This window comes from Anomaloglossus baeobatrachus, chromosome 1 (genome assembly GCF_048569485.1).
Source record: "Anomaloglossus baeobatrachus isolate aAnoBae1 chromosome 1, aAnoBae1.hap1, whole genome shotgun sequence".
Taxonomy (NCBI): domain Eukaryota; kingdom Metazoa; phylum Chordata; class Amphibia; order Anura; family Aromobatidae; genus Anomaloglossus; species Anomaloglossus baeobatrachus.
The window spans coordinates 713,011,685-713,034,841 of NC_134353.1; the positions used below are offsets into that span (position 1 = coordinate 713,011,685).

General features: G+C 49.6%; 1 protein-coding gene across 3 annotated transcripts in view; it reads right to left on the reverse strand.

Annotated features, from left to right (window-relative positions):
• Positions 1 to 23,157, reverse strand: part of CHFR (checkpoint with forkhead and ring finger domains) — a 110,289-nt gene that overhangs the window by 77,870 nt on the left and 9,262 nt on the right. For all 3 annotated transcript variants that reach the window (XM_075321841.1, XM_075321824.1, XM_075321833.1), the window contains exons 4-5: positions 2,991 to 3,100; positions 2,394 to 2,453 (exon numbers count right to left, since the gene is read on the reverse strand). In XM_075321841.1, the coding sequence (XP_075177956.1) occupies positions 2,394 to 2,453; positions 2,991 to 3,100 (170 nt within the window). The remainder of the gene's footprint in view (positions 1 to 2,393; positions 2,454 to 2,990; positions 3,101 to 23,157) is intronic.

Sequence of the window (23,157 nt, forward strand, 5' to 3'; positions counted from 1 at the left end):
TCATTGCACTGATGGTGTGCGTGGGATCATTATCATGCTGAAAGATTTCATCTTCAATGCCATTGCTGATTGAAGGTTTGCACTCAAAATCTCATGATATATGGCCCCATTCATTCTTTCCTGTACAAAGATCAGTCTTCCTGGTCGCTTTGCAGAGAAGAAGCCCCAAAGCATGATGTTGCCACCCGCATGCTTCACAGTATGTATGTTGTTCATTGGCTGCAAATCAGCATTCTGTCTCCTCCAAACACAACGAAGAAGGGAATTTTGTTACTTACCGTAAATTCCTTTTCTTCTAGCTCCTATTGGGAGACCCAGACGATTGGGTGTATAGCACTGCCTCCGGAGGCCACACAAAGCATTACACTAAAAAGTGTAAGGCCCCTCCCCTTCTGGCTATACACCCCCCGTGGGATCACGGGCTGCTCAGTTTTCAAGCTTTGTGCGAAGGAGGTCAGACATCCACGCATAGCTCCACTGTTTAGTCAGCAGTAGCTGCTGACCATATCGGATGGAAGAAAAGAGGGCCCATACTGCTTTGTGTGGCCTCCGGAGGCAGTGCTATACACCCAATCGTCTGGGTCTCCCAATGGAGCGCCGAAGAAATGTGTTTTTACCAAACAGGTTTACTTTGGTTTCATCAGACCATATGACATTCTCCAAATACTCTTCTGGATAATCCAGTGCTCTCTAGCAATCTTCAGATGGGCCCGAACATGTACTGGCTCTGCAGGGGACACGTCTGGCACTGCAGGATCTGAGTCGCTGGCGGCGTTGTATGTTACTGATGGTAGCCAGTTCTATGCAGGTCATTCACTAGGTCCCCCCGTGTGGTTCTGGGATTTTTGCTTACCGTTCTTGTGATAATTTTGACCCTTCGGGGTGAGATCTTGCGTGGAGCCCCAGATTGAGGGAGATTATCAGCGATTTTGTATGTCTTCCATTTTCTTATTATTGCTCCCACAGTTTATTTCATCACACCAAGCTGCATGCCTATTGCAGATTCAGTCTTCCCAGCCTGATGTAGGGCTACAATTTTATTTCTGGTGATCTTCAACAGCTCTTTGGTCTTCACCATAGTGGAGTTTGGAGTGTGACTGTTTGAGGTTGTGGACAGGTGTATTTTATACCTATAAGTTCAAACAGGTGCCATTACTACAGCTAATGAGTGGAGGACAGAAGAGCCTCATAACGAAGTTACAGCTCTGTGACAGCAAGAAATCTTGCATGTTTTTAGATGACTGTACTTAATTTTCCACCACAATTTGCAAAAATATCTTGCCAAATTAGACAAGATGATTTTCTGAATTTGTTTTCTCATTTTGGCTCTCATAATTGTAGTCTACCTATGATGTCAAATTCAGGCCTCTGTCATCTTTTTAAGTGGGAGAACTTGCACAATTGGTGACTGACAATACTTTTTTCCCCCCACTGTATAAACTAATGTGCAATCATTTTTTAAAAACTATCTAATACATTGTAACATATGGCCAGTGCTACTAACAAGGAGTCCACATGGAAGACAGGAGTAAAGTACAGTCATACTTTCCCATCCCCCCCACCTGCCCTACAGCATTAAGTGATCGTTTTCTTCCTGTTATTATGCATATGGGAAAATCTGTAGATCAGCAGCTCGAGGGCAGTGCCAGAATGAACATAAGACGGTTTGCAGTGCTGGCCACGAGCACAAAGATTAAGCCGCAAGTTTTCAAATTCTGCGGCAGTTTAAAACATAAGTGAGTGAAATCCCAGTATGTGCTCGTGCAGACGACCGTATTGCAGTCCGAGTGCTATATGCCAAAAAATCTTATTTATTGAGGCAGTGCACATGTCCAATTTCTTTCTTCAGACCAAATAGTCCAAGGAAATAAAATTGGTGGCAAATTGTGCATGCTGCAATCAGATGGCACTTGGCCATTAAAGTCTATGGATCCGTGGAGAGAAAAGGGAAAGAAAAAAAAAAAAAAAAAAAAAAAAGGAAAAGAAAATCGCACCGCACTCGGATAACATCAGAGTGTGGTGTGCTTTCACAGATTAATGGACCGGAGAAGATGGAGAAACTTGCTCACTCTGATCAAAGTCTGATTAGCATAATCGGACCGTTTTCTTGGATGGAGAAATAGAATGGTGTGAACCAAGCCGGTCTGTCATTACTTTATCCTGTCCTTACAGAGGGAAACATAATGGAGCTGGCCTGTTTACACAAAACACTAACATAATGTTGTATAGAAACCATGATGTATTTGCAAAACTATTTTGCAAGAGTGGTCTGATCTCAATGACTTCGAGGATAGAATGGCTTTCATTTTACCCTATTCTAGTTGTCAGAGTAAAAGAAGTCTAAAGAGAAATAACAGCTATAAATGGCAAATAAAAACATTTAACACACCCACCTGCGGGCTCTTGCATATTGTCTTGTGCTGATTTCAATGATCTGTACAGAAAAGCAACATCTACAAAACAGAATTAAAAAAAATATAATTTTATAGAATGGTAAATTTATTAAGTGTGTTAGAGAGTCAACAGGCTTTTGTCACCTAATCTGAGAGCAGCATAATGTAGAGACAGAGACTCTGACTCCAGCGGTGTGTCACTAACTGGGCTGCTGGCTATAGTTTTCATAAAATCACCTCAACAGGATATTTTAACTGGAGCACTAAAACCTGCTGTCATGCAGTTCTCCATAGTCACGAGCTTTGTATAACCCCACTCCCACCTCTAATTGGCAGCTTTCTGTCTATGCACAGTGATGTTGGCAGAGGTATACAGAGCTCAGCATTCAGAGAACTGGAAAAATCAGCATCAGATGAAACAGTGATTCCATAAAAAGAAATAATGTATGAGGTCCAGTGATAGATCGCTGGAAGCAGGGTCTCTGCCCATACAGAATACTGCTCACAAACTGGGGAACGAAAACCTGGTGATAAGTTCTCTATAATCAATTCCGTCCTCTTTCCTGCTCTAAAACACATACTAGACTTGCAACTTACTTTGCTCAGGCTCATTCTTCCTATAAACCACATAGATCACATCGCCGTTATTTAAGGTGTAGGACTGCTTCTTTACCACTTTCTGCTGGTTAATCACAGTGCCATTTGTGCTGTAAAAAAAAAAAACATTGTCATATGCAACATTAAAGCAAAACATTTACAACTAGAGTGGAACCTTGGATTAAGAGCAAAATTCGTTTCGGGAGTCTGCTCTTAAACAAAGTTACTCTTATATCAAAGCGAATTTTCCCATAGGAAAAAATTTAAATGCAGACAATTCCACAACCCAAAAATATTTACTGTATTTATACAAATACACTAATACAAAAAATGTCCTCTATTCATATAAAATAATTACAGTACACTAATACAAAATACTGTACAGTAAAAAAGTTTAAAACAAATTAAACTGCACGTTAGCTTACAATAGAATTGTTGGTGTGCGGGAGGTAGACTATAGAGAAAAATTATGTACAAATATGATAATCTTTATTCTAGTACAATACACAAAAAACACCCCCCCCAATCTATTCTCCTTAAAATAAGGGCAGAACTAAGCCAACCATGGGGTAGGAATACTGCATAGGCAATTAGTTTACAATACAAGCAATGTGCTGTACTGGTTAGCAGAACAAGTACAATACTGTATCCACAAATGCAAATTTATAGACATGCAATATAGTATATACTATACTATACTATAGTATGGTCGCAGCCCCCCCCCCCCGCCCGAGGAAGACCACGAAACGCGTTGGGGCGCGTTTGTTATCTGTTTGGTGCGGCTAATATGGGTAAGAACTATCCTTTACATTATTGGACATGATGTGTGATGCTGGATATTTATCACTCTCTGCAACTGATGCACTTTGCACTTTATATAGATATATTATGGGAACTTCCAATTGGAACTTCCCTGTCTGTGTGATTTTTCTTCAGAGTTGCATTTTGTGATTTCTCTAGCACACACCTATAGCCTTTTCTGCATTTAATTGCGGAAATACCCTAATTTAGCCTTCACGAACAGATAATCTTATCTGGAATTTTTCACTCTTCACCATTGTTATGATTATCTATATACTGTCTCCTGTAATTTTGGTGTGAATTTTTATATCTTTTTGTAGAATAAAGATATTTGATACTTTACCAAAACAGGACATGTTTGGCGTTTTTTTACTCAAATATAATATATCGGTCATAACTCTCCCTATATTTCGCTTGTGTTAAAATAATTGCAGTTTTGGGAGTGACCTTTAATTTTGATGATGAGGGTGATCACATGTATCCTATCTTGTATTTCAATACTATATACTATACTGTACAATGGTATACTGTATACAGCACATACAGTGCCTACAAGTAGTATTCAACCCCCTGCAGATTTAGTAGGTTTACACATTCGGAATTAACTTGGCATTGTGACATTTGGACTGTAGATCAGCCTGGAAGTGTGAAATGCACTGCAGCAAAAAAGAATGTTATTTCTTTTTTTTTTTTAAATTGTGAAAAGTTTATTCAGAGGGTCATTTATTATTCAACCCCTCAAACCACAAGAATTCTGTTTGGTTCCCCTAAAGTATTAAGAAGTATTTCAGGCACAAAGAACAATGAGCTTCACATGTTTGGATTAATTATCTCTTTTTCCAGCCTTTTCTGACTAATTAAGACCCTCCCCAAATTTGTGAACAGCACTCATACTTGGTCAACATGGGAAAGACAAAGGAGCATTCCAAGGCCATCAGAGACAAGATCGTGGAGGGTCACAAGGCTGGCAAGGGGTACAAAACCCTTTCCAAGGAGTTGGGCCTACCTGTCTCCACTGTTGGGAGCATCATCCGGAAGTGGAAGGCTTATGGAACTACTGTTAGCCTTCCACGGCCTGGACAGCCTTTGAAAGTTTCCACCTGTGCCGAGGCCAGGCTTGTCCGAAGAGTCAAGGCTAACCCAAGGACAACAAGGAAGGAGCTCCGGGAAGATCTCATGGCAGTGGGGACATTGGTTTCAGTCAATACCATAAGTAACGTACTCCACCGCAATGGTCTCCGTTCCAGACGAGCCCGTAAGGTACCTTTACTTTCAAAGCGTCATGTCAAGGCTCGTCTACAGTTTGCTCATGATCACTTTGAGGACTCTGAGACAGACTGGTTCAAGGTTCTCTGGTCTTATGAGACCAAGATCGAGATCTTTGGTGCCAACCACACACGTGACGTTTGGAGACTGGATGGCACTGCATACAACCCCAAGAATACCATCCCTACAGTCAAGCATGGTGGTGGCAGCATCATGCTGTGGGGCTGTTTCTCAGCCAAGGGGCCTGGCCATCTGGTCCGCATCCATGGGAAGATGGATAGCACGGCCTACCTGGAGATTTTGGCCAAGAACCTCCGCTCCTCCATCAAGGATCTTAAGATGGGTTGTCATTTCATCTTCCAACAAGACAACGACCCAAAGCACACAGCCAAGAAAACCAAGGCCTGGTTCAAGAGGGAAAAAATCAAGGTGTTGCAGTGGCCTAGTCAGTCTCCTGACCTTAACCCAATTGAAAACTTGTTGAAGGATCTCAAGATTAAAGTCCACATGAGACACCCAAAGAACCTAGATAACTTGGAGAAGATCTGCATGGAGGAGTGGGCCAAGATAACTCCAGAGACCTGTGCCGGCCTGATCAGGTCTTATAAAAGACGATTATTAGCTGTAATTGCAAACAAGGGTTATTCCACAAAATATTAAACCTAGGGGTTGAATAATAATTGACCCACACTTTTATGTTGAAAATGTATTAAAATTTAACTGAGCAACATAACTTGTTGGTTTGTAAGATTTATGCATCTGTTAATAAATCCTGCTCTTGTTTGAAGTTTGCAGGCTCTAACTTATTTGCATCTTATCAAACCTGCTAAATCTGCAGGGGGTTGAATACTACTTGTAGGCACTGTATGTACAGAAAGGTACCTCCAGAGCGGGTCAGAGTGTGGTGAAAGGATGGAACCGGCAGTGTACACGGTGAGTATTCCCTCTTATTGCAAAGCAATGCTCTTAAACCAAGTTACAAATTTTTAAAAATCTTTGCTTGTCTTGCAAAACCCCTCTAAAAAAAAAAAAAAAGTTACTCAATCCAAGGTTCCACTGTATTTGAATAAAACACTCCAAAACTACAGTATTCTCATGAAGTACCGTATTTTTCGGACCATAAGACGCACTTTTTTTCCTCCAAATGTTGGGGGAAAGTGGGGGGTGTGTGTAATGATCTGAATATAGGGCTGCGGCTGGGAATTAGGGTGCTGTGGTGGAGCGGGTCATCTGTGGCATGAACAGGCTGCAGCAGCGCCTGCCGTGACCACGTGGGCCCGCTCATTACATATGCACGCCCATCATCTCTCAGCGCTGAAGCCGGCGCTGATAGGTGGGCGGAGTGATGGGTGGGGGATTCGCGCATAGTAAACAGCCGGCCGTGATCACCCCTGGCAACTACAGCCTGGAGTGATCATGTGCGGCTGTATTCACTGCTCCCCGTGCACAATCATCAGCGCGGGGTGCAGTGAATCAGTACGGCATACTTTCCGTTCCCCTGCAGCTTCGCGATGTCCTCCCGTCTGCCGGTCAGCTGATCTGTGTAGAGAGCGGTGAGCACAGCGATGACGTCATTGCTGTGCGCGCCGCTAGTCACGCAGGTCAGCCGGGAGGACATTGTGGTGCTGCAGAGAAGTGACCGGTGACAGCTCCACACTCCAGCGGCGCTGCTGCCGCCATATACAGGAGAAGGAGCAATGCTGCATGGAGCGAGGAAAGGTGAGTATAAACTGTTTTTTTTTTTGTGTGTGTGATACAGAATGCATGCCATATTCCAGGATGGGGTTATTTATCAGGATGGGGGTATATAGCAGGATGGATGGATGGCGGTATATAGCAGGATGGATGGGGGTATATATACAAGGCAGGAGGATCATTACCAGGCTGGGGTACCTTAGCAGAGAATTTGGGGACATTACCCCCATAACAGTGTCAGCAGCAGATCCTCGCCCCATAACAGTGTATCATGACCACATTTTTTGCTTAAAATTTTATTTTCCTCCTCTAAAACCAGGGTGCGTCTTATGGTCCGGTGCGTCTTATAGTCCGAAAAAAGAGAATTTTGTTTACTTACCGTAAATTGTTTTTCTTATAGTTCCGTCTTGGGAGACCCAGACCTTGGGTGTTTAGCTTCTGCCTCCGGAGGACACACAAAGTACTACACCTAAAAGTGTAGCTCCTCCCTCTGAGCCTATACACCCCCTGGTGAGCCAGTCACATCCAGTTTAGTGTAAAAGCTGAAGGAGAATAGCCACCCACAAGTAGAACAGAGCAAAAGCCGGAACGACCGGAGACTCTGTCCACGACAACAGCCGGTGAAAACACGCGGAACAAGGAAATTGCCAACAGGCAACAGGGAGGGTGCTGGGTCTCCCAAGACGGAACTATAAGAAAAAGAATTTACGGTAAGTAAACAAAATTCTCTTTTTCTTTATCGTTCCTTTGGGAGACCCAGACCTTGTGATGTTCCAAAGCAGTCCCTGGGTGGGAAATAAACAGAAAAAAAACTAAGAAGTAGGCAGAACCTAACTTCACAAATGGGCGACTGCCGCCTGAAGGATGCGTCTACCCAAGCTCGCATCTGCCGAAACATGAGTATGCACTTGGTAGCACTTGGCACCGACAGCTATGGTCGAGTGTGCTTTGATCCCCGGCGGGGGAGGCGCCTGCATACTCTGGTAGGCGTCCGAAATGGTCGACCTAATCCAACGGGCTAAGGTCGGCTTAGAAGTAGGGAGGCCCTTGAGCCGACCTGTGGTTAGCACAAAAAGAGAGGTGCACCGCCTAAGCGCAGCGGTGCGAGACACAGATCCGGAGAGCACGCACCAGATCTAGCGTATGTAGAGCTTTTTCAAAGCGATGAACAGGAGCCGGACAGAAGGAAGGTAAGGTAATGTCCTGGTTAAGGTGGAAGGGAGAGACCACCTTAGGAAGAAAGTCTGGAGACGGACGGAGAACCACCTTGTCTTGATGAAAGACTAAAAAAGGTGACTCCGAGGATAGCGCAGCCAAATCAGAGATTCTCCTGAGAGAAGTTATGGCAACCAGAAATGCCACTTTCTGTGAAAGACGGTATAAAGAAACCTCCCTAAGAGGTTCAAAGGGGGGTTTCTGTAAGACCGTGAGGACCAAGTTAAGGTCCCAGGGATCCAAGGGCCGCCGGTAAGGCGGAATGATGTGAGACGCGCCCTGCATGAAGGTGCGGACCTGAGCCAGCCGAACGAGACGCCGCTGGAACAGAACTGACAGAGCCGAAACTTGTCCCTTGAGAGAGTTGAGGGACAGTCCTAGCTGCAGACCGGACTGTAGAAAAGACAGAAGGGTCGGCAAGGAAAACGGCCAAGGAGGATGGCCGGAAGAGCGACACGAGGACAGGAAAATTTTCCAAGTCCTGTGATAGATCTTAGCGGAGGAAGACTTACGGGCCCGAGTCATAGGGGAGATGACTTCAGGAGGAATACCAGAAGCCGTCAAAATCCAGGACTCAAGAGCCACGCCGTCAATTTGAGGGCCGCAGAATTCGGGCGGAAAAACGGACCTTGCGAGAGTAGGTCTGGACGGTCCGGGAGATGCCACGGCATCCCTACAGACAGTTGGAGTAGGTCCGGATACCAAGCTCGACTGGACCAGTCCGGTGCAATGAGGATGACTCTACGACCCTCCATTCTGATCTTGCGCAGGACTCTGGGCAAGAGAGCTAGAGGGGGAAACACGTAGGACACACGAAACTGGGACCAGTCTTGAACCAGAGCGTCCGCGGCGAAGGCCTGAGGATCATGAGAGCGAGCCACGTAAACAGGAACTTTGTTGTTGTGACGGGATGCCATTAGGTCCACGTCCAGAGTACCCCATTTGCGGCAGATCAACTGAAATACTGCCGGGTGCAGGGACCACTCGCCACCGTCCACGCTTTGACGGCTGAGAATCTGCCTCCCAGTTGTCCACGCCTGGAATGTGGACTGCGGATATGGTGGACCCAGAGTCCTAAGCCCACTGAAGAATGCGTTGTACCTCCATCATTGCCAGGCGGCTGTGTGTCCCGCCCTGATGGTTGATGTAGGCAACCGCTGTCGCGTTGTATGACTGGACTCGAATGTGCCTGCAGGTGGTGAAATGCTAGAAGAGCTAGAAGCACGGCTCTGGTTTCCAGCACATTGATTGAAAGGGCTGAGTCGGACGGAGTCCAAGTGCCCTGTGCTCTGTGGTGGAGACATACCGCTCCCCAACCGGATAAACTGGCATCCGTGGTGAGAATCACCCAGGACGGGGCCAGGAAGGAGCGCCCCTGGGACAGGGAGAGGGGCCGAAGCCACCACTGAAGAGAGCTCCTGGTCCGTGGCGACAGAGCCACTGACTTGTGTAAGGAGGAAGGCCGCTTGTCTCAACAGCGGAGAATGTCCAGCTGCAGAGGGCGCAGATGGAACTGGGCAAAGGGAACCCCCTCCATGGACGCCACCATTTGACCCAGCACCCGCATCAGACGCCTGAGGGAATAACGGCGGGGCCTCAGGAGAGAGCGCACCGCCAACTGGAGTGACAGCTGTTTGTCTAAGGCCTCCGCCACACATCCGTGAAAACCACGTCCGTGTAAAACGGGCCGTTTTTCGGGTCCGTTTTCTAGGTCTGTTTTTATGGTATGTGTGGCCTGCGTGTGTATCCCGTATGCTAGCCGTATGTGCGTGTGGAATGTCCGTGTGTGCGTGAGTGAAATAACTGACGTGTGTGTGTTGTCCGTGTGAAATGTACGTGTGTGATGCAAAATGTCGTTACTACATGTCGGAAGACAGTAGCGGGATGAAAATGAACTCGGGTGAACTTCACCCGACTTCATTCTCATGCCGCGGCTCTTTCTTTGTGCAGTGTACTGATTAGCGGTCACCTGTGAAGGATTCACCGGTGACCGCTAATCCCCCGAGTGACTGAAGTGTCCCCCCCTCTCTCATACTCACCATTCCCCGATCACCGACGCTGCACGGCGTTCACACTGTTCCGGCGGCTTTTTCTAATTTGAAAAAGCCGGCCGCTCATTAATCAATCTCGTATTCCCTGCTTTCCCCGCCCACCGCCGCCTGTGATTGGTTGCAGTCACACACGCCCACCACGCTGAGTGACAGCTGTCTCACTGCACCCAATCACAGCAGCCGGTGGGCGTGTCTATACTGTGCAATGAAATAAATAAATAATTTAAAAAAACGGCGTGCGGTCCCCCCCATTTTAATACCAGCCAGATAAAGCCATACGGCTGAAGGCTGGTATTCTCAGGATGGGGAGCTCCACGTTATGGGGAGCCCCCCACCCTAACAATATCAGTCAGCAGCCGCCCAGAATTGCTGCATACATTATATGCGACAGTTCTGGGGCTGTACCCGGCTCTTCCCGATTTGCCCTGGTGCGTTGGCAAATCGGGGTAATAAGGAGTTAATGGCAGCCCATAGCTGCATGGAGTCAGGTAACTCGCGGCCACCGCTGGATCCAGCGGTGGCCGCGGGTAACCTCAGTGACAGCAGCTGATCGCGCTACTCATCTCATTAGCTGCGTGGAGGTGACCGGAGCGGCAGTGTCTTCTGCAGCTCCGGTCACCTCCATGCAGCAGAGCTGGAAGCGACGCTGGAGGTCCGTGGATTACGCCGGACATGGAGGGTTTGTCGGGGTTAATAAATTGGTAATGAGGGAATTTGTTTGTGTTTTTTATTTCTAATAAAGGATTTTTCGGGTGTGTGTGTTTTTTTACTGTCACTTACAGATTAATCATGGAGGGTATCTCGGGGAGACGCCTGACATGATTAATCTAGGACTTATTGGCAGCTATGGGCTGCCAATAACTCCTTATTACCCCGATTTGCCAACGCACCAGGGTAAATCGGGAAGAGCCGGGTACAGCCCCAGAACTGTCGCATATAATGTATGCGGCAATTCTGGGCGGCTGCTGACTGATATTGTTAGGGTGGGGGGCTCCCCATAACGTGGGGCTCCCCATCCTGAGAATACCAGCCTTCAGCCGTATGGCTTTATCTGGCTGGTATTAAAATGGGGGGGGGGGGGGACCGCACGCAGTTTTTTTAAATTATTTATTTCACTGCACAGTATAGACACGCCCACCGGCTGCTATGATTGGGTGCAGTGAGACAGCTGTCACTCAGCGTGGTGGGCGTGTGTGACTGCAACCAATCACAGGTGCCGGTGGGCTTGGATAGCAGAGAATACGAGATTGATTAATGGGCGGCCGGCTTTTTCAAAATAGTAAAAGCCGCCGGAGTTATTATAACAGCCGTGCAGCGCCGCGCCGGAGATCGGGGAAAGGTAAGTATGAGAGAGGGGGGGGGAAACTGACCGACAGACAGCTAGAGGGACAGATAAGAGAGAGAGACCGACCGACGGGCTGAGGGAGAGAACGAAACAGAAAAAGAAAAAAGACCGACATCACATGAAAAAAGCACAAAACGTACAGGGAGCAAACAGAGATGCGTCCGTGTCACTCGGACGTGCGCACAGACCCATTGACTTTCATTGGGTCCGTGCTGCGTGTTGCGTGCAGAAAACGGACATGCTGGCGTGAGACAAGGACCAAAAAACGCATCACGGAGACGGACTCACGGACATAACCAAAAACGCAATTGTAACCGCTGAGATATAGTAACATTGGTGCACGTTTGGCCGTGTCTCCAGTATACACGGAAACGGACCAAACACGCACGTGTGTTTCAGGCCTAAGGGCAACTTCACAAGTGCCGGCAGAGTCTCGAACTGCATCCCTAGGTATGTGAGACTCTGGGTCGGAGTCAGAGTGGATTTGGGAAGATTGACAAGCCACCCGAATTGGGCTAGAGTGGCGAGAGTGAGCGAAACACTCCGCTGACAGTCTGCGCTGGATGGAGCCTTGATTAGAAGGTCGTCCAGGTAAGGGAGCACTGCTAACCCCTGAAGGTGCAGGACCGCGATCACTGCTGCCATGACCTTGGTGAATACCCGAGGCGCCGTGGCTAACCCGAAGGGGAGAGCCACGAATTGGAAATGATCTTCTCCTATTGCAAAGGCTGGTGAGAAACTGCAATTGGCAAATGCAGATAGGCATCTCTGATGTCGATGGACGCCAGGAAATCTCCTTAGGTCATTGAGGCAATGACTGATCGCAGAGAGTCCATGCGAAAGTGCCGCACCCGAACATGCTTGTTGAGAAGCTTGAGATCCAGGATGGACCGGAAGGTACCGTCCTTTTTGGGAACTAGGAAGAGGTTTGAGTAAAAACCTCTGAACCGTTCCCGGACGGGAACTGGTACAATTACTCCGTTGGCCTGCAAGGCTGCCACGGCCTGTGAGAAGGCGGCGGCCTTGGAGCAGGGGGGAGTTGAGAGAAAAAATCTGTTTGGCGGGATGGAAGAGAATTCTATCCTGTAGCCGTGAGAAATTATCTCTCTCACCCACTGATCGGAGACTTGTTGAAACCAAGCGTTGCCAAAGTGGGAGAGCCTGCCACCGACTAAGGACGTTGCTGGAACGGGCAGAGAGTCACGAGGAGGCTGCCTTAGTGGCAGAACCTCCTGCGGTCTTCTGTGGACGCGCTTTTGAGCGCCAATTGGATTTCTGGTCCTAAGCTGAGTTAGCGGACGAGGCGGAGGGCTTAGAGTATGACCAGTTGGAGGAACGAAAGGAACGAAACCTCGGCTGAATCCTACCCTGGGTAGGTTTCCTGGTCTTGGCTTGTGGCATGGAAGTACTCTTCCCGCCAGTAGCCTCTTTAATAATTTCATCGAGCTGTTCACCGAACAGCCGGGAACCAGCAAAAGGGAGCCCAGCAAGGTACTTCTTTGAAGAAGCATCTGCCTTCCACTCTCGAAGCCACAAGATCCTGCGGATAACGAGGGAATTAGCCGAAGCCACCACAGTACGGTGAGCAGCCTCTAGCATGGCAGACATGGCATAAGAAGAAAAAGCTGAAGCATGAGAGGTTAAAGAAACCATCTCGGGCATAGGTTTCCTGGTGAGAGAATGTATCTCCTCTAGAGAAGCAGAAATGGCTTTGAGGGCCCACACTGCAGCAAAAGTAGGGGAAAACGCGGCCCCCGGCACTTCATACACGGATTTGGCCAAAAGGTCAATCTGACGGTCAGTGGCATCCTTAAGGGAAGTGCCATCAGCCACCGAGACAACGGTCCGGGCTGAGAGCCTAGACACTGGAGGGTCTACCTTTGGGGATTGAGCCCACTCCTTGACCACCTCAGGTGGAAAGGGAAAACGGTCATCAGAACCACGCTTTGGGAAGCGTTTGTCAGGACAGGCCCTGGGCTTGTTCACAGCGGTCTGAAAACTGGAGTGGTTAAAGAACACTCTTTACTTTCTTAGGCGAGGTAAACTGGTGCTTTTCTGCCAGAGAGGGTTGCTCCTCTGATACTGGCGGATTGAGATCCAGTACAGAATTAATGGACGCAATCAAGTCACTAACATCTGAGTCACCCTCGGAAAGATCAATGGGGCACATGGAGTTAGTCTCCGAGCCCCCTGTAAAGGCATCCTCCTCATCCTGCGAGTCCTCTGAGGCAGAGCCACGGGATGAGGAGGGAGAGGAAACCCTGCAGCGCCTCTTAGGTGGACGGGGTCTGTGTCCTGATGATGAATCCTCTGTGAGCTCCGGTGGACGGAGGCCAGAGGGTAGGGATCCTAAAGGACCCTTAGCAAGAACATTAGAGGCACCCTGTGAAGGGGGCTGATGCATATTCAAAGTCCTGGACAGAAGTCCCATGGACTCAGCAAATGACTGGGATATAGACCTAGAGAAGGACTCTACCCAGGCAGGGGGTTCAGCCACAGGTGCAGAAGCAGCCCGAGAGACCACTGGGGGTGAGACTCCAGGCTGTGGCACCTCCACGTTCGAGCAGACCTCACAATGTGGATAGGTGCTCGGTTCAAGCAGCAGGAGCTTGCATGCAGCGCATGTAGTATAAAGCTTTGGAGCCTTGCTCCTCGTGTGAGACATGCTGCTGGAGTGGGAAAAAAGTAGCTTGTACAAGTAAATGAACCCCAGGGAGTATATGCAGAGGTCCACAACCATAGACTGGCTGTGACTTACCAGACCGCAGGAAGCGGTTTGTGTGCCCTCCATATACCGAAGCCCAGACCCTCAATGCACAGCACCTCAGCAGGGATGCAGAGTGCAGGATGGCCCAGCGCAGAATGAATCCTTCCAAGAAAATGGCCGCCGGAGCGAAGAGAGGGGGCGGGACTTGGGGCGTCTCCTTTAGGAGAGCGGGAACTGGAGGGCCATAGAGGCCTGCAGGGGTTGGAGTCACTCACAAGTAGTGGGGAGTGTCCCTCCCCTGTGCAGGACGGCCGCCGGGAGGGGCCACGCCTGTCCATCTGCATGAGTGACATGCGAGGGCAGGATACAGAAACTAGGCCTCCGGTGAAGCCGGGGCCTAAATTTGAGCCGCGAGGCCGACGCGCAGGCACCATCGGCGCGGTTCTCGGCGAAAAGCCAGAAAACCCACCGGAAATGTCAAAACAAGTACCACAAACACACTCTCCCCACACAATAAAGGACATGGACCCCCAACATATGAAAGTCTCAGTACTTAGCTGCTGAGACGCAGGGCCAGGTCCCTGGGAATGAGTGCTCCGGTCCAGCAGGATCCTCAAGGGGCTGTGGACGGAGACCGGTCTCCTGTCAGGCATGGAGACTGCGCTGGATCCCACTTCAATCCAGAGCCCAGGAGGGATGGTGAAGGAAAACGGCATGTAAGGCTCCAGCCTTGGAAATCAACCTTACAACACCACCGACACAGTGGGGTGAGAAGGGATATGCCGGGAGTCCAGACGTGGACCCCATTTCTTCAATCTTTTTCCAAATAAAAATCAAAAATCTAGAAAAAAACATGAAAATGCATCTGTGGATGTATCCTCCTGAACACAAAGCAATAAACTGGATGTGACTGGCTCACCAGGGGGTGTATAGGCTCAGAGGGAGGAGCTACACTTTTAGGTGTAGTACTTTGTGTGTCCTCCGGAGGCAGAAGCTAAACACCCAAGGTCTGGGTCTCCCAAAGGAACGATGAAGAAAATACGGTATAAGAGCAAGGTTATCCAGAGCAATCGTTTTACTGTCAGTTCTGCACTTGCAAAGACATTGCTCAATTGTAAATAATTGGTATTTATGACTATCTATAATATAAAGAAAACCCGGTTAAAGTGTAACTGCAATTAAAAAAAAACGTTTTTCAAATGTAATAAAAACATTAAAAGTTTTAAGCAGTAAATTATTTTACAGAGTTCCACAGACTGCTCAAAGATTAGAAGTGCTTAGAAGCACTAGAAGGGGGATCAATAGAAAATCTAGCAACGGATAGGGGGGTCTCAAAACCTAGTATAAATCTTTGCTTATGGATTGATTAACCAAACAAATGTTTATAGCAACACTTATTCCTTTTTCCCGCATTAAAACAAGTCCAGTGATCAGCTGACAAACACATGCTTCTTGGTGGGTACTATCCTGCATGATGGCCCAAAATTTACCGTTGCTCAGCAGCACATCACCTCGTGTACTCAAGGATGTATTGCTGACAATTTAACTGAATTGACTAGAAGCTGATCTACAGTACCCATGGGCAGCCAGTAAACCATGCACGGGGATGTGCAGTTTTGTGTCCATACACCATTTACATCCAACTGCCATTGGAGCTAGTAACTGCAGTGTGTGTGTGTGTGTGTGTGTGTGTGTGTGTGTGTGTTAAAGAAATCTGCACCGTCACATTTACAATCACAAAATTTGGCACAGCCACCTCATGTGACTCAGGGAACATCATAGACTGTTGAGGGGAACATTTAACCCCGTACTTTACAGTTATTCGCCCAAAAAATTGCTTTCGTAAGTCCCAGTTAAAGGGAACCTGTCAGCAGAAATTTCGCACTAAACCTAAAAGATTCCCCTTCTGCAGCTCCTGGGCTGCATTCTAGCAAGGTTTCTGTTGTTATTGTGCCCCCTTTCAGGCCAAAATAAATACTTTATAAAGTCTTACCTTTTTGTATGCTAATCTTTTATGTACACGGGGGCGGGCTCTCTTGTGTCCACTAGTCGCCCTCCTGCCGCTTTACGCTGTCCCCCATTGCTCATTTCCATAACTGAGGACGCCGCCCAGTGCTCCAGAGGTTTTGCGCATGCGCCGTGCCACTCTCTCGGGACTGAGCACTGTGCACAGTGTGACCGCTGGTGACGTGCTTGCACAGGCGTAAGATTATGGGCGGTGCTGTGATTGTCATTGCCCGCGCTTTCCCCTCTGCCTCCACCGTTCTGCGCAAGCACTAGCCAGATGAACCCACGTCACCTCTTGCCCATCTTTCCCTGGAGCAGGAAATAGATGGGAGGAGCGGAGCAGCATAACGGTGGAGGCAGAGTGAAAAGCACGGGCACGAGATTATGGGCGGGTACTTGCTGATGACTATCACAGCACCGCCCATAATCTCACGCCTGCGCAACACGTCACCAGCGGTCACACTGCACAGTGCTCATTCCCGCGAGATTGGCACGGCGCATGCGCGAGACCTCAGGAGCACTGGGCGGCGTCCTCAGTTATGGCAATGAGGGACGGCGTAAAGCGTAAGGAGGGCGACTAACGGACGCAAGAAAGCCCTACCCCATGTACATAAAAAAAGATCAGCATACAAAAAGGTAAGACTTTATAAAGTCTTTATTTTGGTCTCAAAGGGGGCACAATAAAAACAGGAACCTTGCTAGAATGCAGCCCAGGAGCTGCAGAAGGGGAATCTTTTAGGTTTATTGCAAAATTTCTGCTGACAGGTTCCCTTTAATAGAGCTGGGAACGGATTTGTTATTATAGATTCCTATTATGGATAGAGAAAGACACAGAAAGACGGTAGTGAGGCTCAGGGGTACTTCACACACAGCGAGATCGCTACTGAGATCGCTGCTGAGTCACGTTTTTTGTGACCTCATTAGCGATCTCGCTGTGTGTGACACTGAGCAGCAATCTGGCCCCTGCTGTGAGATCGCTGCTCGTTACACACAGCCCTGGTTCGTTTTTTTATTGTTGCTCTCCCGCTGATAAGCACACATCGCTGTGTGTGACAGCGAGAGAGCAACAATCCTGAATGTGCAGGGAGCAGGAGCCGGCGTCTGACAGCCTGCGGTAAGCTGTAACCAAGGTAAACATCGGGTAACCAAGGTGGTTACCCGATATTTACCTTCGTTACCAGCCTCCGCAGCTCTCACGCTGCCAGTGCCGGCTCCTGCTCCCTGCACACGCTAAGTTAAGCGGTGTGAGCTGGTAACTAAGGTAAACATCGGCTAACCATACCCGATGTTTACCTTAGTTACCAGTGTCCGCAGCTTCCAGACGCCGGCTCCGTGCAAGCGCAGCGTCGCTTGCACGTCGCTGCTGGCTGGGGGCTGGTCACTGGTGAGATCTGCCTGTTTGACAGCTCACCAGCGACCATGTAGCGATGCAGCAGCGATCCTGACGAGGTCAGATCGCTGGTCGGATCGCTGCTGCATCGCTAAAGTGTGAAGGTACCCTTAGCCAACGCTGTTGAAGAGGCTGATGCAAGTCCCATGACCTTACCTGTATACTAATTGTGTGGGGTTTTATGAGGCAATATATTGGCTGGTTTTACAGTTAGCCTGGATATTTATCAGGTGGCCTATAGCAACCAATCACACTGGACTCTGGAGGCAGATTTTCATGGAGATCAGAGTTTGGCCCATAGAACTTAACAGCTCATTTACATAAAAGAAAAGAAGGGAATTTTGTTTACTTACTGTAAATTCCTTTTCTTCTAGCTCCTATTGGGAGACCCAGACAATTGGGTGTATAGCTTCTGCCTCCGGAGGCCACACACAGTATTACACTTTAAAAAGTGTAACCCCTCCCCTCTGCCTATACACCCTCCCGTGGATCACGGGCTCCTCAGTTTTGGTGCAAAAGCAGGAAGGAGAAAACTTATAAATTGGTCTAGGGTAAATGCAATCCGAAGGATGTTCGGAGAACTGAAAACCATGAACCAAAAGAACAATTCAACATGAACAACATGTGTACACAAAAGAACAACCAGCCCGAAGGGTACAGGGGCGGGTGCTGGGTCTCCCAATAGGAGCTAGAAGAAAAGGAATTTACGGTAAGTAAACAAAATTCCCTTCTTTGTCGCTCCATTGGGAGACCCAGACAAATGGGACGTCCAAGAGCAGTCCCTGGGTGGGTAAAAGAATACCTCAATAAAAAAGAGCCGAAAAAACGGCCCCCTCTTACAGGTGGGCAACCGCCGCCTGAAGGACTCGCCTACCTAGACTGGCGTCTGCCGAAGCATACGTATGCACTTGATAGTGTTTCGTGAAAGTGTGCAGACTCGACCACGTAGCTGCCTGACACACCTGCTGAGCCGTAGCCCGGTGCCGCAATGCCCAGGACGCACCCACGGCTCTGGTAGAATGGGCTTTCAGCCCTGAAGGAAGCGGAAGCCCAGAAGAACGGTAGGCTTCGAGAATCGGTTCCTTGATCCACCGAGCCAAGGTTGACTTGGAAGCCTGCGAGCCCTTACGCTGGCCAGCGACAAGGACAAAGAGTGCATCTGAACGATGCAGGGGCGCCGTGCGAGACACGTAGAGCCGGAGTGCTCTCACAAGATCCAAAGAGTGCAAATCCTTTTCACACTGGTGAATTGGATTAGGGCAAAATGAAGGCAAGGAGATATCCTGATTGAGATGAAAAGGGGATACCACCTTAGGGAGAAATTCCGGGACCGGACGCAGAACCACCTTATCCTGGTGAAACACCAGGAAGGGGGCTTTGCATGACAGCGCTGCTAGCTCAGACACTCTCCGAAGTGATGTGACTGCCACTAGGAAGGCCACCTTCTGCGAAAGACGTGATAGAGAGACATCCCGCAGCGGCTCGAAAGGTGGTTTCTGAAGAGCCGTTAGCACCCTGTTAAGATCCCAGGGTTCCAGCGGATGCTTGTAAGGTGGGACTATGTGGCAAACTCCCTGCAGGAACGTGCGGACCTGCGGAAGCCTGGCTAGACGCTTTTGAAAAAAACACGGAGAGCGCCGATACTTGGCCCTTGAGAGAGCCGAGTGACAAACCCTTGTCTATTCCGGATTGAAGGAATGAAAGAAAAGTGGGTAAGGCAAACGGCCATGGAGGAAAACCGTTATTAGCGCACCAGGATAGGAAGATTTGCCAAGACCTATAATAGATCTTGGCGGACGCAGGCTTCCTGGCCTGTCTCATGGTGGCAATGACATCCTGAGATAACCCTGAAGACGCTAGGAGCCAGGACTCAATGGCCACACAGTCAGGTTGAGGGCCACAGAATTCAGATGGAAAAACGGCCCTTGTGACAGCAAGTCTGGGCGGTCTGGAAGCGCGCACGGTTGACCCACCGTGAGATGCCACAGATCCGGGTACCACGACCGCCTCGGCCAGTCTGGAGCGACGAGAATGGCGCAACGGCAGTCCGACCTGATCTTGCGTAGCACTCTGGGCAGCATCGCCAGAGGAGGAAACACATAAGGCAGTCGAAACTGCGACCAATCCTGAACTAACGCGTCCACCGCCAGAGCTCTGTGATCCTGAGACCGTGCCATGAATGCCGGGACTTTGTTGTTGTGCCGTGACGCCATGAGAGAGCGACGTCCGGCGTTCCCCAGCGGCGACAGATCTCTCGAAACACGTCTGGGTGCAGAGACCATTCCCCCGCGTCCATGCCCTGACGACTGAGAAAATCTGCTTCCCAGTTTTCTACGCCCGGGATGTGAACTGCGGAGATGGTGGAGGCTGTGGCCTCCACCCACTGCAGAATCCGTCGGACTTCCTGGAAGGCTTGACGACTGCGAGTGCCGCCTTGGTGGTTGATGTATGCGACGGCAGTGGCGTTGTCTGACTGGATACGGATCTGCCTGCCCTCCAGCCACCGATGAAAAGCCAATAGGGCTAGATACACTGCTCTTATCTCCAGAATATTGATCTGAAGGGATGACTATCGGAGTCCAGGTTCCCTGAGCCCTGTGGTGGAGAAAAACCGCTCCCCAACCTGACAGGCTCGCGTCCGTGGTGACCACAGCCCAAGTTGGGGGTAGGAAGGATTTTCCCTGCGCCAGAGAATTGGGAAGGAGCCACCACTGAAGTGACGTCTTGGTTGCAAGGGAAAGAGACTTTCCTGTCGAGGGAAGCCGTACTCCTGTCCCATTTGCGGAGAATGTCCCATTGGAGTGGCCGAAGATGGAATTGCGCGAACGGGACTGCCTCTATAGCTGCCACCATCTTCCCAGGAAGTGCATGAGGCGCCTTAAGGGGTGTAACGGACTCCGAAGAAGGGATTGCACCCCTGCCTGCAGAGAAAGCCGTTTGTCGCTCGGAAGCTTGACTAACGCTTGCTGGGTATGAAACTCCATCCCAAGGTACGTCAGTGATTGGGTCGGTGTCAACTTGGATTTCGGGAAGTTGATGATCCACCCGAACCGCTGGAGAGTCGCCAGAGCGACAGATAGGCTTTGTTGACACGCCACCCGAGACGGGGCCCTGACTAGGAGATCGTCCAAGTAGGGAATCACCGAGTGGCCCTGAGAATGCAGGACCGCCACAACGGATGCCATGACTTTGGTGAAAACCCGTGGGGCTGTCGCCAAGCCGAAAGGCAATGCCACGAACTGGAGGTGTTCGTCCCCGATGGCGAAACGGAGGAAACGTTGATGCTCGGGCGCGATCGGTACATGGAGATAAGCATCCTTGATGTCGATCGATGCTAGGAAGTCTCCTTGTGACATCGAGGCGATGACCGAGCGGAGAGATTCCATCCGGAACCGTCTGGTTCTCACATGTCTGTGGAGTAGCTTGAGGTCCAGAACGGGACGGAATGACCCGTCCTTTTTTGGCACCACGAACAAGTTGGAGTAAAATCCGCGACCACGTTCCTGAAGGGGAACGGGGATCACAACTCCTTCCATCTTTAGAGCGGCCACTGCCTGAAAAAGTGCGTCGGCCTGAGCGGGGGGCGGAGAGGTTCTGAAGAAACGAGCCGCAGGACGAGAGTTGAACTCTATCCTGTAACCATGAGACAGAATGTCTCTCACCCATCGGTCTTGAACATGTGGCCATCAGGCGTCGCCAAAGCGGGAGAGCCTGCCACCGACCGAGGATGCGGCCAGGGGAGGCCGAGAGTCATGAGGAAGCAGTCTTGGAGGCAGTGCCTCCTGCGGCCTTTTGTGGGCGAGACTTGGATCGCCACGCATAGGAGTTCCTCTGGCCTTTCTCCGGCCTGTTGGACGAAGAGGATTGGGACTTGGCGGAGGGACGAAAGGACCGAAATCTCGGTTGAATTTTTCTCTGTTGAGGTCTCTTAGGTTTGGCCTGGGGTAAGGAGGAATCCTTTCCTTTGGATTCCTTAATAATCTCATCCAATCGTTCGCCAAACAAACGGTCGCCAGAAAACGGCAGACCGGTTAAGAACCTCTTGGAAGCCGAGTCTGCCTTCCATTCGCGCAGCCACATGGCCCTGCGGACTACCACAGAGTTAGCGGATGCTACAGCCGTACGGCTAGCCGAGTCCAGGACGGCGTTCATGGCGTAGGACGAAAAGGCCGACGCCTGAGAGGTCAAAGACGCAACTTGCGGAGCAGAATTACGTGTGACAGCATTAATCTCAGTCAGACAAGCCGAGATAGCTTGGAGTGCCCACACGGCTGCAAAGGCCGGGGCAAAAGACGCGCCCGTGGCCTCATAGATGGACTTCACCAGGAGCTCTATCTGTCTGTCTGTGGCATCCTTTAGGGATGAGCCATCTGCAACCGACACCACGGATCTAGCCGCCAATCTGGAGACTGGAGGATCCACCTTGGGACAGTGAGCCCAACCCTTAACGACTTCAGATGGGAAGGGGTAACGCGTGTCAGTGAGGCGTTTAGCAAAGCGCTTGTCCGGGACCGCTCTGGGCTTCTGGACAGCATCCCTGAAGTTAGAGTGATCAAAAAACGTATTCCGTGTACGTTTGGGGAACCGAAACTGGTGTTTCTCCTGCTGAGACGCCGACTCCTCTACAGGAGGGGGCGGGGGAGAGAGATCCAACACCTGGTTGATGGACGAGATAAGATCATTTACTAAGGCGTCCCCTTCAGGTGTATCAAGGTTAAGGGCGACGTCAGGGTCAGAGCCCTGAGCTGCGATGTCCGCCTCGTCCTCCAGAGAGTCCTCAAGCTGGGATCCCGAGCAGCGAGAGGAAGTCGGGGAAGAGTCCCAGCGAGCCCGCTTAGCCGGTCTAGGACTGCGGTCCGGGCAGGAGTCCTCCGCCTGAGACTGAGGGGCCAACCTGGGAGCGCGCTGCGGCGCGGACCGAGAGGGGCCTGGAGACGACGAGCTAACAGGGGCCGGGGCCTGTGAAAGGTCCGGTCTGGACTGAAAAGCCTCTAGCAGCTTAGAAGACCATTTGTCCATAGACTGTGCAATGGATTGAGAAAGTGAGTCAGAGAGTTTCTCAGCAAAAGAGGCGAACTCTGTCCCTGCAGCATGGTCAGGGGGAGCAGGGGGGTCTACATGAGCCAAGGGGCCCACCAGTGTCCGAGGCTCCGGCTGAGCAAGCGAAACAGGGGTCGAGCAGTGCTCACAGTGAGGGTAGGTGGAACCCGCAGGTAACATAGCCCCACAAGAGGTACAGGCCGCAAAAAAACCCTGTGTCTTAGCAGCTTTGCTCTTTGTGGACGACATGCTGTTGTCTCCTAGGAGAGAGATCACTGAGGGTATATGGGCAAGGGGTTCACAGCCCGACCGAACAGAGAGAGATAGAGATAGAGATAGAGATAGAGATAGAGATAGAGATAGAGATAGAGATAGAGATAGAGATAGAGATAGAGATAGAGATAGAGATAGAGATAGAGATAGAGATAGAGATAGAGATAGAGATAGAGATAGAGATAGAGATAGAGATAGAGATAGAGATAGAGATAGAGATAGAGATAGAGATAGAGATAGAGATAGAGATAGAGATAGAGATAGAGATAGAGATAGAGATAGAGATAGAGATAGAGATAGAGATAGAGATAGAGATAGAGATAGAGATAGAGATAGAGATAGAGATAGAGATAGAGATAGAGATAGAGATAGAGATA